This window comes from Ustilago hordei (assembly GCF_900519145.1).
Source record: "Ustilago hordei strain Uho2 genome assembly, contig: UHO2_contig_01, whole genome shotgun sequence".
In the NCBI taxonomy this organism is placed as follows: domain Eukaryota; kingdom Fungi; phylum Basidiomycota; class Ustilaginomycetes; order Ustilaginales; family Ustilaginaceae; genus Ustilago; species Ustilago hordei.
Window position 1 is genome coordinate 1,212,365 of NW_024545270.1, and position 16,094 is coordinate 1,228,458.

At 48.2% G+C, this 16,094-nt stretch overlaps 3 protein-coding genes across 3 annotated transcripts; all 3 read left to right on the plus strand.

Annotated features, from left to right (window-relative positions):
* Positions 1 to 1,318: 1,318 nt before the first annotated feature.
* UHO2_00387 (uncharacterized protein) lies at positions 1,319 to 4,402 on the plus strand (the record flags this gene model as incomplete). The annotated part of the gene is made up of 1 exon (XM_041557007.1): positions 1,319 to 4,402. One exon carries the CDS (start codon positions 1,319 to 1,321, stop codon positions 4,400 to 4,402), a length of 3,084 nt encoding a protein of 1,027 aa, XP_041412941.1.
* Positions 4,403 to 4,913: 511 nt separating this feature from the next.
* On the plus strand, positions 4,914 to 5,753 carry UHO2_00388 (uncharacterized protein; the record flags this gene model as incomplete). Its single annotated transcript, XM_041557008.1, has 3 exons — positions 4,914 to 4,997; positions 5,247 to 5,368; positions 5,486 to 5,753. The coding sequence occupies 3 exons, from the start codon at positions 4,914 to 4,916 to the stop codon at positions 5,751 to 5,753; spliced, it is 474 nt and encodes a 157-aa protein (XP_041412942.1).
* Positions 5,754 to 11,484: 5,731 nt separating this feature from the next.
* UHO2_00389 (uncharacterized protein) lies at positions 11,485 to 12,051 on the plus strand (the record flags this gene model as incomplete). Its single annotated transcript, XM_041557009.1, has 3 exons — positions 11,485 to 11,497; positions 11,664 to 11,806; positions 11,905 to 12,051. 3 exons carry the CDS (start codon positions 11,485 to 11,487, stop codon positions 12,049 to 12,051), a joined length of 303 nt encoding a protein of 100 aa, XP_041412943.1.
* Positions 12,052 to 16,094: the final 4,043 nt, after the last annotated feature.

Here is a 16,094-nt window from a genome sequence, read left to right on the forward strand (position 1 = left end):
ATACTTCCCATCCACCTTGTAATGCTACTTGTTGTCACCGCTTCCCTTGTCTCCTGTGGATGGATGGGCCTCTCGCTGCCTCACCTCCAGCAGGGGCCAGTCCCACTTCATTTGAGTGGCAACTCACCCCCTTTTCATCACTCCCCTGTTGTTGGCACCCACCTGCTGGCGCTGACTTCAATGCCATGTAGGGCCCCTACCTCATCTGGTGGCAACCTCAGATGTCCTTGCCCCTTAACCTTTATCATGCAAACATCCTTGCCATTGATCTCTGTGGGATATGTCATATGATCCTGTGTACTGCAGATTCTGGCAGAATTCATGATACCCTTATTGCTCATGCCAATCTAGGTGAGATCTGCCTTAGAGCCTTTTCTTCTACAGATCTCAGTGGACTCTACTGCAAGTCCCACAATCTGCCCGATTCCTCAATTCCCGTGTGTTACCAGAATAGGAATTCCGTTCTCCGAGTCCAGAGCATTTGGGAGTGAAAATGCTTATACTTCAGTGTTGTGTGAATTGGGTACACCAGCTAAGGGTCTAGCTGGTGTAATGGTTTTGCTGCTCACTATGTTCGGTTTGGTTACCCGATTTCCCGATCCCGTAACACCGTGCTCCCTTCATATGACTTGATGGATCTTCCTGCTTCCTGTGCATCCCGTCCCATGACACAAAACACTATACTATATTGACATACTGAAGGTGAATGTGGCGGGAGCCTCGAGCTCCCTACTAAACTTATATACAAACATGTGGCACATGCCCAACAGTGGGTGTATCCTACCTAATGACAGTGTATAACAATGTGTGGGACATGGTTGTGTCTGATCTCTGTCTTGTATCAATTCAGCCTGATTATCTGTCCAATTTGCCTCATCCAATCCCAATCTGACCTACTTTATCTGATTGCCAACTGAGCCTGCTTTGCCCGATCCTCTACAGACCTGATCTACATTATTCCTAGATCGGACCAGATCGCAATCTCCAACATTGGAATACTCTAGTTTTCGAAGGCAAAAAAAATTGAAACCCCCGTGTGGACGTGGAGCGGCGGGCTGCAGCCGAGAATTAGCCTTCCAATTTCCGCAACAAGCCCAAGCGACTCTCACGCACATTTGTCTCACTCTCAAGGTTCGAAGTGTCGGATATCCCTGTCGAACTAGCGCCTCTCTCTTCCTTCCGTCATTTTCACATTGAATCAGGACATCACTTGAACAAGCAAGCTGCTTGCGTCTGGCTACGCCCGTACATCGCTACACTCGGCAGCTCAGTCACACGCTCTCGCTCGCCTCAAGGTCTAGGATCGTCGGCAGATCCGATGTCGGCCTCATCCGAAGCTGAGCCGGAGCGCTCTACGAGCAGTAACAAGGCGGTAGCAGCCGACACTGTTATCTCCTCATCTGAGTTGCAACTGCAAAGGATGGATCCGGACTCGATCTTGGCCGACGACGCCAATCCAGACCAAGTGCTTGGCCAAGAGTCGTCAGATGCAGCTGTGAAGCGCAACTCAAGCATGGAACCAAATGACGATGACTACGAAGCAGTTGTGCTCAAGCGCGCTTCAGCTACTTCTGCTATCTTCAGCCAGTCTACCAACAGTCCTCATCCAGTACCTCAAGCGCTCTCACCAGATCAGAACATCGATGCCTCCGCTTCTCTGGCCAACATGTCGACAGAAGCGCTGCAAGCTCAAGTCAAGGATCTCATCAACCAAGTCACGGGTCTCAACGAAAAGCTCGTCAAATCCTTCAATCGCATCGCCGACCTCGAAGATGATTACTCGGATGCGCAGGAGAGGGTCCGAATTATGTCCGCCAAAATCAAGGAGCTCGAGAAGGAGCGAGCCGAGCATCTTGACGCTCTCAACACCGGCCTCCTGGTCGAAAAGGCCCATGTCAGCAACGAAATGCAGAGGATGATGGATCGTGTAATCGAGGAAACAGCACAGCGTGGTAAAGCCGAAAGCGACAAGAGCAAGATCGAGGCCGAACTTGACGAGCTTAGCTCCAGCCTTTTCAGCGAAGCCAACAAGATGGTTGCCGTCGAGCGATTATCACGTGCAAGGGCGGAGGAGAAGAGCCGTAACATGGAAGAGCGTCTCAAGGATACAGAAGGGATCATGCTCGAACAGCAGAAAGTTCTTGCCGATCTTCAACGTCAGGTCGAGAAGTTACAGATTAGCGGCTCCAGAAAGGACGGCGATGACGCTGCTTCGATGATCACGATGGAGAGCGATGCTGTCAGCTTCCACCGTCTCAAGACTTCGTCTCTGGCTCGGTCCATCTCGCAAAGGACAGCGACAAGAGAGCGCAAACACAAGCCATCAGTCGATCTTGCAGCCGAAGCCCGTCTCATTATCAACATTGTTCCCTACCAAGAGTTCCGATCCTTCATCGCACATCTTCGCAAGCTCCGCAAACAGCTCGCACCGTTCTACACGTACCCTCTCCCACATGGTTGGCGCGACTCTCTGAGCAGTACCCCGACGCCACGCACCGTCTCACCTGCGCCACAACAGGCGACGGGCAGCTCTGCGACCACCAACTCCATCATCACTGCATCAACAGCTTACAGCCAAGGCATTGGGAGCGCGTTCACCAGCTCGCCTTTTGCCATCGCAGGTGTAAGTCGACACCGTGACTATCCTACTTTGCCGTCGAATGTCGAGAATGTCGTGTCGCTGCCAAGTCAACTCTCTCTGCCCTTCATTAAGCGATCGCAGGAAGAGGATGTAGAGCCGTGTCTCCGCCTCGACTTTGCACCTGGTCTGAATTGGTTGAGTAGACGGCAAGCCAACGTCGCCATCTTGGACGGCAACCTTGTCATCGAACCCATCTTCTCTAGAAGCAGGACAATCGACGAAGCCGCGATCCGCACAGAGAATGCACACTTGCCGCCAGCCGCCTGCGCTATGTGTGGCATTCCTGTCGTGAATGTGCCGTTGCCTGGAGGTGTCGCAGCAACGTCCATGTCTGCAGAGCAAGGTGGCAAGACCTCGCTCGTGACAAGCAGCATTGCGACGGCAACCTCGAGCTGGGCCAGCTCCGCAGCCAGTTCGCTCGGATCCATCACTGGCAGCAGTAGCAACAACAACAGCAGTTCCGGCACCCTCACCCCCAAGCCTTCCCGAGGAGGTCTCTTCGCCTCATTTAGGAAGTCGTCTGCTCAGAACAAGTCAGCAGAACAGCTTGATACGACCGTCAACGCCTCTGTGCCGGCAGGAGCCGAAAATGAGACGCAGGCCATCGTGCCGAGCGAGACACTCATGCCTTTCAATCTTCCGGTCCCAACCCACATCTTCCGACTGAGTGAAAGCTCACCGACACGCTATCTGCTGTGCCCGCACCACTGTCTCTTGCGTCTTCGCGCTGTCTGCCAGTACTGGGGCTTTGTACGCAATCTTGAACGCTCGGTGGTGTTGGAGGGCAAGTTTATGAATGAAAAGCAGCAACAGCAGCAGGCAGCTGCCTTGTCTCCAGCAGCGAATGCTTCAACTGACAGCTCGCCAAAGGAGGTGGCAGGTGCAAAGAGCGTGGAGGTGGAGACACTGGAGAAGGCCGTCGAGGAGGCGGAGGCTGACAAGGCTGATGTCGAAAAGGCGGACGAGAAGAAGGCTGAGACTAAGAAAGAGGAAGCCGAGAAAACCGGAGTAGAGGAGGTCGATGCTGAGAAGACGGATGCTGAAAAGGAGGAAGCAGAAAAGACAGAAGCAGAGAAGATCAAGGAGAAAGTGCAAGAGAAGACGGATGACGACACAAAGGAGAAGGACCTGGCCGGGCTGACAGAGGAGAAGGAGGAAGCCAAGGAATCTGAGTCGCCAGGATCTGATAAAAAGGCTGCCGTTGACGACGACGACTTTGCCGATACCCCATCCTCTCCCACTGAAGCCAAGGCCGGCGACACGGCCAAGGTGGACGAGACCATCAACGAGAATACTGCAGCTGTTGACGAGGCGACCAATGAGTCTTCAGATGACAAGGAGGCTGCACCAGCGACCGAAGCTGACGCTGCAGAGAAGCCCTCTGAGGCGGACAGCGCGGAAAGGCCGGCCGAAGCAGAACAAACTGGCACTTCCGTGCCTCCTGCACTCCCTCCACGGTCAGTAGCACGTGTAACAGGCGCATCTTCACCCTCTCCTGCCGGCACTACAGGGGCTATGCCCAAGATCCCGCCACGTCGTCACAACCGTCCTCTTCCCGCTGCCCCGATAGGAACAGGCGCACCAGAACTCCCACCACGCACCTCCACACCCGCCGTCATTCCAGCAGCAACAGCCATCTACCTCGACAAACTAGACTCGATGGAATGGGAAGATAAGATGTGGACTGAAGTTACAAAGCTCAAAGAAGAGTTGTGGAGGGCGAGAATCGGGTTGATTACTGAGGATAGTGAGCTCATCTGAGTCTCAAGCCGCTGCACTGATCTAGAAAGGTTCAAAACGAATTTGGCTTTTGTGCCGTGGAAGGAGAAGGTTTCTTGCAACCGCACCTCAATGAAATCATAATCAATGCACAGAACAAGTTGAAGCATGTGATACCTCAGCGATAGATGCATGCAAATGCAACCTTCGCCGAGCCCACACATCCAATCACCAATGTTGCTTGCTTGGACTCAGTGCATTGCCCAGGCTGATTGCTGAACCCCAAGATGCCAGTCACCAGGCAGCTGGTGTTTTCTTCCTTGACCTCTCATTCACTCCCTTGCATCCCTGCCCTATTGGCCTCTAGTATCACACACACACATGAAGAGGATTGAGGCATATATAAACACTTGATTCATCATGTACTTAGGAATGATTCATTATTGCAATCAACACTTGTGGTCATTGACTTCAACACACTACTGATTGATCTTGATGAAACTCTTCAACTGATTAAGAGTCTGAGTGCTCTTGCCACACAATCCTCAACACCATGCCTTTGCAACCCAACGAGCCACATCCTGCCAATGACCCCTCACTTGAGGACTCCTCTGATGATCAGGCCAAAATGATTCTGGTACCTGCAGAGCATCAAAGAACTGCCAAACCCAATACTGACTCCTCTGACAATTCTGATAGCAATGACAGCAAACCAAACAAACCTCTGCTTGACCTTAACAACATCAACAAAATGAATATCAACACCCTCTGGAACATCATCACACAATCTACCCTATGCAAATGAGCCAAGACCTCCTTGTATAAGCTACCTTCCAAGCACTGTAGTTTCCTCCATGAAGTGACCCAACTCAATGATGCACTAAAGGACACCCCCAAACTAACCATGAAGAACTGGTATGCCTGGGACCCTTGTTTCCAGGACATATTGGCCTTGTGGTCCCTGGCCCTTAAGCACCTCAACAGCACCACCAAACCAGGTGATAAGAGGTATGACTGAAAACTGGATGCAAAACTCTGTACAATCATCCAGAGCAATGCAAAGCTCATCAGTCAGGATAACATGAACTATTTGTTCATATGATCTGCAAATACTGAATCATGGAGGACCCACAAATTATACACCCAACTCAAGAAAGACCTCACCAAGATGGAGCACATTGCCAAATCAACCCTCCTCTATGAAGCTGGAAGGATCCATATGTTTAATGTGGATGTCTGTAAATTCTCCACTGACCTGAATGAGCATTGGGCCAAGGCCAAAGCCATGGGTTTCAACCTGACAAGAGTTCTCAAGATCAGAACTCTCATCAATCAGGCAAGTGTCATGACTGCATACAATAACTGCATCATGAACCTGCAAGATAATGGCTGAGGAACAGACTATGATGTGATTTGTGCAGCCCTGTTCAAATGACAAGATGACATGGCAATGAAACCAAGCCATAGGACTGATGGCAAGACCACACAAGCTTTTGTCGCTGATGGGCAAATCATGAACCAAGAACCCTACAGCATGGGCAAACCAGGTCCTGATGGCCATTGAAGATGCTATTACTGTCAGGGAGAAAACCACATCAGTCATTTCTGCCCCAAGAATCCAAACAGCAAATCCCAAACCAACAACAACACCAATCCTGCCCCCAGGTTGAGGAACAATCAAACACCTATCTAGGAAATCTGGTGCACTGTCACATCAGCATATCACATTCCCTTGAGACAGCAACCCAATACATGGGTTATAGATTCAGGGGCAACCAACCACATTACAAATGACAATATGATTCTTATTTCCTCATCTCCATGCACTGGATTTGTGAAAACTGCTGGTGGAATGCTAGTTGGAATCAAGGCTAGAGGTCAAACCATTGTCAATGTTGATGGACACAAAGTATATCTTAACAATGTACTTTATGTTCCAGAAGCAAGTGTAAATCTAATGTCAGTGTGAGCTCTAACAAATGACAGTGTACATGTGATGTTCAATCCAGATAATGCACACCTTAAGTGGCCCAATGGTCATGAGGTGAAAGGACATACCAATACCCATACAAGGCATTGGGAAATCCACCCAACAAAGCCAGAAGCCCTTATATCAACAATAGACAATGAAATGAACAACCTACCAGAACAACTAGACATCAATGACCCACCAAAACCACAAAGTTTCACCAGGGACTTCATTCATGAACAATGTGGTCACCCTGGCCAAGACAAAAGCTGAATACTAGAAAATGTATACAATATCAAGATTAAACCATATGAATGTCAAGATTGCATGGTGAGCAAGTCAATGAAAGCACAGATGGGACAAAGCTGTGGTGAATGCACCAAGCACCCATTAGAGCTTATACATGTTGACTTGGCAATACACTTTTTGACAAAAACAGAATTCACCTCCATATTGGTGGCAGTGGATGATGCATCCAGTTTCACATACATCAAGCCTCTATGTTCAAAGGCTGATGCACTACAAGTATTGAAAGAATGGATCAACTAAGCCAAAACCCAAACTGGACACAAACTCAAGGCTCTCCAATCTGATAATGGAATGAAATGGATCAATGCAAACATGATTGCATGGCAGAATGATGCAGGATTTCAATGGCAGAAGACATCAATGTACAACAGCAAGCAAAACAGAAAGGCAGAATGGACAATAAGGACAATCAAGAACATGATGATGGTAATGATGCAGTCTCATAGCCTACCCCAGACTTTCTGGCCATTTGCAGTCAAAGTGGCAGTTTTCATGAAGAACTTGATACCAAATGTCCAAGGTTGCATTCCATATCATGTATTCTATGATAGAGACCCCAAGAAATCATTCAGTATGCTTTGCACTTTTGGATGCCTTGCCTGGGTACATGTGCCTAAGATGAAAAGGAAGAAGCTTGATGACCTGGTTATACCTGCCATCTTCATCAGATATGATGAAGAACACAAGGGGTGGAAGTTCATATCCCCAAAGCACAATCTGACAGTATTTTGGTCTAATGCAGCTAAATTCCTGGAAAGTAAGTCATGGGAGGAACATACAGAAGTGATACCAAGTTACAACATGGACCCTGAGTACCATATGGAAGATATTGAAGATATGGGTTATACTGAGCTAGACATCCATGATGAGGAGCAATGAGGACCAATTGAAGATATACATCAACTGGACAATGAAAGCAACCAAACAACCCAGGAAGATCAGCATGCACCCATAATGACTGCAGTATCAACAGAAATGGGAAATAGTGATATCCTTCATACAACTGAGCAAGTGCATCCATGGGTCCATCCAATGATGGTTACAGTGGCTCTGAAGATCTACCAATCACACTTACCCCCACCAGGGGAACTGTATCAGTTCCAACAGAAACTTTGCCATCAAGGAAAAATATCGGGATTGCCACATGCTGCACATCACAAGATGAGTGCAAATATGGCCAGCATTGTAAATCTGAAACCAACAGTGAAGGAGGCACTCACCAGACTGGACCAATCTCATTGGCATGAAGTGATCCATGCTGAGCTGGAAGGCCTTGAAAGCATGAACATCTGGGAAGTTGTTGACATGCCACTGAAAGCACACCTCATTGATTCGAAATTAGTACTCAATGTCAAGGCAGAAGCAAATGGGGTGCCATACAAGTTCAAGGCATGACTTTGCACTCAAGGATTTTCACAGAGGGAGAGTTTGGACTACATGGAGATCTTTGTGCCAGTGGTACCTAGGGATGCAATTCAGACAGTACTCATAATAGCAGCGAAACTTGATTGGGAACTGGACTCCATAGACATAAAGCAAGCATACATCAATGCAAGACTAGAACACAACATCTACCTTAAACCACCCCAAGGTACAAATGCCCCCCCCCCCCCCCGAAAGGTGTATAAGCTACTCAAGAGCCTCTATGGCCTTAAACGATCCAGACAAGAATGGTACAAGGAAATGGACTCTCATCTGTGACATGTGGGATTTGTCATGGGCCTGAATGCTCAAGAAGCAGGAGGGTCACTGGTTCATATGGAAGGAGCACAGGTATCAGAGATCTAGTCGATACCAGTAGAGAGCATGGTCATAGTGCAATCTCCATGGAGACCATGGACTCCTATGGACTCACATGCAAAGGAGCACTGAGCCATATGCGAGGAGGGCCAGGCACAGCCACGAGGAGGACCAAGCTCAAGGAGCAGGCACAGCCATGAAGAGGACCAAGCTCAAGGAGCATGCAGATGGTTCCCACTCAGGGGCTTGAGAGACAAGAGTCAAAGGAACCATCACTGGTCAAAGGAGAAGGAGCAGTGTATAGGAAACTGGCAAGCAGGTCCTGAGGAGGAGGAGCAGTGTCGAAGGAGTCGACACCACTCAGGAGGCACAGGGGTGCCAAGCAAGCAGGATAGCAAGGAGGAGGAGCAGTGTCAAAGGAGTCGACACAGCTCAAGAGGCAAAGGGGTGCCAAGCAAGCAGGAGAGGCCTCCTGAACAGTACTTGATGAAGAAGGTACTCTCTGGAGAGAGAGCAGGAGCAGCATCGCTGGCAATGCTGTGAAGAGGTATATAACCATGCTTTCTCATCATCAAAGGTCGAGTGGATCCTCATCCACTCTACACATCATCACAACTAGTCAATACTTTAGGAACATAAGTACTCATTAGTTTTCAGTCAGCATAGCAGCAATCTATCAAGGTTGCTCCTCATCATAGTGTGTGTGTTGTATCACCACTACCTGACGTCTGAAGGCGCCCCATAGCAGGTTAGCGGTCCAGATCAAGATAGAACTGAAGGCAGTAGTCCACTGTGGTCCAGGGATCACTTCAAGCATCAAGTCAACACACTGGACACTTGTGTTGATGCCACCAACCTCATCACCAACACCATCAACCTCATTATCATTGACATTCACCAACCTTATCACCAACACCATCAACCTCATCATCATCAACACTCACACCAGACCTTGGTGTCATCATAATCTACACATTGATATTGATCGTGCCGAGCTACCCCTGAACAGAGTGTCCACAGAGGTCAGCCAAAACCTACAATAGTATATACAATGAATGCCACCTGCTGTCACTGTGCAACTTGATAGTCACCAAACAACTAGCTTGTCGAGACAGATACCGAGACAATAACTGTCACACAGTTTGATAGTCACCAAGTACCTCGACAGACCGACCTGGGTTTCAGGCGCGGGACCCCTGACAGGATTCTTTTCAGTCTGGGGAGCACCATGTGTATATTCAAAAGAAGCAGGGCAGGAACAGGTCATTATTGTCATGTACATGGATGATATGCTCATTACAGCCCCACATAGGTCGCAGGTAGATGAAGTGAAGCAAGTGAACCTCCATAAAGGGAAGATTGAGGACAATGGACCAGTGATGGAGTTCTTGAAGATTAAGATTATGAGGGACTGAGTGAAACACACCATGGATCTGGATCAATGAGTATACATCAAGGAAATCATCAAGGAATGGATAGAACCTGATGAAAAGACCTGGATACCAATGACAACCACTCCCACAAAGGTGACTGATGACCTCATGAATGGTGGCAAACTAAAGGAAACCTACCCCGCACTTGTAGGAAAGTGTCATGGGCCTGGATGCTCAAGAAGCAGGAGGGTCACGGGTTCATATGGAAGGAGCACAGGTATCGAAGATCTAGTCGAGATCAGTAGAGAGCATGGTTGTAGTGCAGTCTCCATGGAGACCATGGACTCCTACGGACTCACATGCAAAGAAGGGCCAAGCACAGCCACGAGGAGGACCAAGCTCAAGGAGCAGGCACAGCCACGAAGAGGACCAAGCTCAAGGAGCAGGCACAGCCACAAAGAGGACCAAGCTCAAGGAGCATGCAGATGGTTACCACTCAGGGGCTCGAGAGACAAGAGCCAAAGGAACTGTCACTGATCAAAGGAGAAGGAGCAGTGTAGAAGGAGTCGACACCAGGTCATGAGGAGGAGGAGCAGTGTCGAAGGAGTCGACACAGCTCAAGAGGCACAGGGGTGCCAAGCAGGAGAGGCCCCTGAGCAGTACTCGATGAAGAAGGTACTCTCTGGAGAGAGAGCAGGAGCAGCATCGCTGGCGATGCTGAGAAGAGGTATATAACCATGCTTTCTCATCATCAATAGGTCGAGTGGATCCTCATCCACTCTACTCACCATAACTAGTTATCACTTCAGCATAAGTATATATTAGTTTCAGTCAGCATAGCAGCAATCCATCAAAGGTTGCTCCTCATCATAGTGTGTGTGTTGTATCACCACTACCTGATGTCCGAAGGCACCCATAGCAGGTTAGCGGTCCGGATCAAGATAGAACCGAAGGCAGTAGTCCACTGCGGTCTGGGGATCACTTCAAGCATCAAGTCAACACACTGGACACTCGTGTTGACACCACCAACCTTATCACCAACACCATCAACCTCATTATCATTGACATCACCAATCTCATCACCAACACCATCAACCTCATCATCATCAACACTTACACCAGACCTTGGTGTCATCATAACATTGATATTGATCGTGCCGAGCTACCCCTGAACAGAGTGTCCACAGAGGTCAGCCGAAACCTACGATAGTATATACAACGAACGCCACCTGCTGTCACTGCACAACTTGATAGTCACCGATACCGAGACAATAGCTGTCACACAGTTTGATAGTCACCGAGTATCTCGACAGACCGACCTGGGTTTCAGGCGCGAGACCCCTGACAGAAAGCTGCTCTGGGTATTGAACACTGTCCATCCAGACATCTGCTATGCAGTCAATACACTTGCATGGCACATGTCTCAACTAACTGAAGAGACAATGCTGGCAGCACTATGCATTGTCAAATATCTGAACCAGACTCAAGACAACATATTGCATATCAGTGGAGCAGATACCATTGGAAACACCATTGAAACCTATACAGATGCGAACTGGGCTTCGGACCCCAATGCAGATTGAAAGAGCACTTCAGGTTTGATAGTAAAGGTTTTCGGCAGCATTGTTGTAAGCGGTCGCGCGCCAGAGACTAGTTTTGGGTGTTATTTGATTGGTATAGATGGGATTGAATGAGTAAGGTCTACTTGGTATGTTTTGACTAAACATAACCAGATGTCTCTGACGGGTAAGTCTCAGCTGACCACCTTGAACACTCCATTCAGAGGTTGCATGGCATGTTCACTGTTTGTTGGAGAGTGAGTGATACCCTCTCCTTACAGTATGAGTGTTCACAGTGCTGTTGATAATGCTCTTGGATGTCATCTGGACCACAATATACTTATCACCTACAGAGGATGGTGTCAGGGGTCTCGCGCCTGAAACCCAGGTCGGTCTGTCGAGATACTCAGTGACTATCAAACTGTGCGACAGCTATTGTCTTGGTATTGGTCTTGATGAGCTAGTCGTTCAGCAACTATCAAGTTGTGCAATGGCAGTGGGTGGCATTCGTTGTATATACTATCATAGGTTTTGGCTGAGCTCTGTGGACACTCCGTTCAGGGGTAGCTCAGCACGATCAATATCAATACATAGGTTATGATGACACCAAGGTCTGGTGTGAGTGTTGATGATGATGAGGTTGATGGTGTTGGTGATAAGGTTGATGGTGTTGGTGATAAGGTTGATGGTGTTGGTGATAAGGTTGGTGGCATCAACACAAGTGTCCAGTGTGTTGACTGATGCTTGAGGTGATCCCCAGACCACAGTGGACTACTGCCTTTGGTTCTATCTATATCTGGACTGCTGACCTGCTATGGGTTGCCTTCAGACATCAGGTAGTGGTGATACAACACACACACTATGATGAGGAGCAACCTTGATAGATTGCTGCTATGCTGACTGAAACTAATATATACTTATGCTGAAGTGATAACTAGTTATGATGTGTGTAGAGTGGATGAGGATCCACTCAACCTTTGATGATGAGAAAGTATGGTTATATACCTCTTCACAGCGTTGCCAGCGATGCTGCTCTTGCTCTCTCTCCAGAGAGTACCTTCTTCATCGAGTACTGTACAAGGGGGCCCCTCTAGCACCACTCCTGTCCTCCTTGAGCTATCGACTCCTTCAACACTGCTCCTCCTCCTTGCTATCCTGCTTGCTTGGCACCCCTGTGCCTCCTGGGCTGTGTCAACTCCTTCGACACTGCTTCTCCTCCTCAGGACCTGCTTGCCAGTTTCCTATACACTGCTCCTTCTCCTTTGACCAGTGATGGTTCCTTTGACTCTTGTCTCTCAAGCCCCTGAGTGGGAATCATCTGCATGCTCCTTGAGCTTGGTCCTCTTCATGGCTGTGCCTGCTCCTTGAGCTTGGTCCTCCTCGTGGCTGTGCCTGGCCCTCCTCGCATATGGCTCAGTGCTCCTTTGCATGTGAGTCCATAGGAGTCCATGGTCTCCATGGAGATTGCACTATGACCATGCTCTCTACTGGTATCGACTAGATCTCTGATACCTGTGCTCCTTCCATATGAACCAGTGACCCTCCTGCTTCCTGAGCATTCAGGCCCATGACAGATGGGAGTTACTGGACCACAGGTGTGAGCCACCACCTACAATAACTGACTGGACCACAGGTGTCAAGCAACACTGCCTACAGTAAGGGACTGGACTGCAAGTGTTGAAGAACACTGCCTACAGTGGAGAACTGGACTGCAAGTGCTTAGAGAACACCAACTACAGTTGACACCTAATGGTGATACAACACACACATTTGAGGGTCATTGCAAAAGCACTGCTATTGCAATGATACATAACTAGGAGTCAAGTAAAGAGTAGAGTATAAAGTAAGTAAGTAGAGTGGATGAGGATCCGCTCATTTACTATGGTAGAATGAGAGTATTTATGTGTTTGATTGGTGTCACCTGTGACACCTATACCACTCCTCCTGAGGGGCCTTTGTCCCCTGTTCAACACTGTCTCTCCTGCTGGTGTTGATCCCATTGATGCTGCACCCCTACCATTTGCACAGTGTAATGGTTATGCAACACTGCCCTTTTGCCTTCATGCTCTCTTTCTGCCTGATGATGTGTGACAACCCCTTCAACACAGCTCCTCCTCTTTGTTTAACCAATCTCCATTCACAGCTCCTTCTCTCTTTACTGGCAACCACCTTCTTGACCTTAACTTGTGAATCCCTTTAGCCACTTGTTGGACCTCATGACCAAACCCCTTGGTCATGTGGTTGCCCCTGTGCTTGATCCTGTGTGGCTATATGCACATACCCCTTGAGCAGTAACCACCTCCATGATGTTGAGCTTGGTCCCCTGCTCCTACATATGGTTATCTCTGTATGCTTCTCCTTCTAATGCCAGTATCTTCCTTCCTGAATCTCCTGACACTTGCTTGTGTCGGCCGACTTGCTGAGGCATGTGTCATGGGCCTGGATGCGCAGAGAAGAAGGAAGAACCGAAGTTCATATGAAGGCAGCGCAGGAATCGAGGGATTGGCCAGAATGTAGGATTTGCAGCAGAGTTCACCAAGATCGGCAGTAGAATCAGCTCTATGACAGATCTCAGCGAAAATCGGCATGAGCATCATCAATATCATGAATCCTGCCAGAATCTGCAGCAAGCACGATTGTGTGGCAGATTCTGCAGAGATCAGTGACAAGAATGTCCATATGACAATTCACATGCAGAATGCACCACAGCTCTAGTATGAAGGGGACCAAGCTCTACCAAGCTGAGGACCAAGCCTTGCCAATAAAGGGACCAAGCTCAGTGACATGTGGTCAGTTACCACTCAGGGGCACACAGGACAGGAGTAAAGGAGAACCATTGCCAGTCAAAGGAAGGAGAGCTGTGTAAAGGACACTGGTGAGAAGGACATGAGGAGGAGGAGCAGTGTCAATGGAGTCGACACAGCTCAGGAAGGACAGGAGTGACAAGGCTCGATGAGGAGGAGGAGTCTCCTTGGAGATTCCTGTACAGTACTTGACGAAGAGGGTACTCTCTGGAGAGGGAGAGCAGGAGCAGTGTCACTGGCAATGCTGCAAAGAGATATATAATCATACCTTCTCATCACAAATGGTCAAGTGGATCCCCATCCACTCTACACACCATATAAACTAGTATTACTTCAGAAGCATAAGTACATTAGTTTTCAGTCAGCATAGTAGTAATCAATAGATTGCTCCTCATTGTAGTGCATGTGTTGTATCACTGCTCACTGACATCTGAAGGCAGTTCATAGCAAACCAGCAGTCTGGATTAGATAGAACTGAAGGCAGTCATCCACTGCAGTCCAGGGATCACCTCAAGCAGCAGTCAACACACTGGACACTCGTGTCAGCACCACCAACAATCACTCTCACACCAGACCTTGGTGTCAGTACAAGTTCACATTGTTATTGATCATGCTGAGCTACCTCTGGATGGAGTGTTTGACAGTGGTCAGTCGAAATCTGCAATAGCATTCATACAACTACAGATTTGAGCAAGAAAAGTAATAGAGATGGCTTTACTACATATCTCGCCAGGAATCGCAATACCACAAGTGCTGTTGCATAACTTGACAGAATTGGTAATAGTATCGATACTACTACCGATCTCAGGTTTCAGGCACGCGACCTCTGACAGCATGCTGATCCAGCTGATCCCGATCGATCCTCGTGAGATTAACCTAGAACCCAGAATTCAGTTGATCTTGTAAATCATATGTGCTACCAACCCAATTAACTTCATCAATTCCCAATGATTTGGCACCAATCAATTTGGCACACCCTTCATACATTGATCTGTTGACCCTGTGACATTACCATGAATGCTGTCAGTCAATTTGGTGCACCCTTCATATGTTGATCCATTGCCCCTGTAATAATTGTCACCTGGAACTCCCACATCCAGAAATGTGTGGCCAGCTCAGCAGTTGAGGCTGAATATATTGCCAGTTCAGCTGCCACCAGAGAAGCTCTATTCCACAGGCATCTTCTCTGTGGACTCAGGTTTGGAGACCACACTCCTATTGTCTTTATGGATAACACAGGCTGTATTCAAGTGGCAAAGGACCAAGCCATGCATTCCAAACTCAAGCATGTCAACACAAAATACCATCTCATCCGAGACCATGTACAAGAAGGGGATGTTGCAATTAGATATGTTAAGACCAAAGACAACATTGCCAATTTTCTCACAAAGCCCATTTCTGGAAAACTCCTATCACATACCTGGACTTGCCTTGGAATTGTTAGTATGGGATTGTACAGTCACTCTGTTGGCAAGGAGGGGAGTTGAAGTATGTGATACCTTGGTGATTGAAGCATGCAAATGCAACCTTCACCAAGCCCACACATCCAATCACCAACTTTGCTCACTCAGACTTAGTGCATTGTCTGGGCCAATTGCCAGACCTCAAGATGCTGGTTGTTAGACACCCAGTGTTTTCCTCCTCAACCTCTCATTTACTCCTTTGTGCTCCTGCCCTATTAGCCTTTAGTATCACACATGCACATGAAGAGGATTGAGGCATATATAAACACTTGATTCATCATGTACCTAGAAGAGATTCATTATCGCAATTGATACTTGTGATCACTGACTTTGACGCACCTTCGATTGATCTCGACAACGCTCTTCGACTTGTAAAAAGCGATTACCCAACTCCACGGCCCTGTCTTTGCTGGCTTCTCGACTGCATCTCATTTCGCTAGCTAGCCCTTTGGCTCAGCTCCCACCACATCTTGCCAACGAACCGTTCTCCAAAATGGAGTCGCCACGAATATGCACA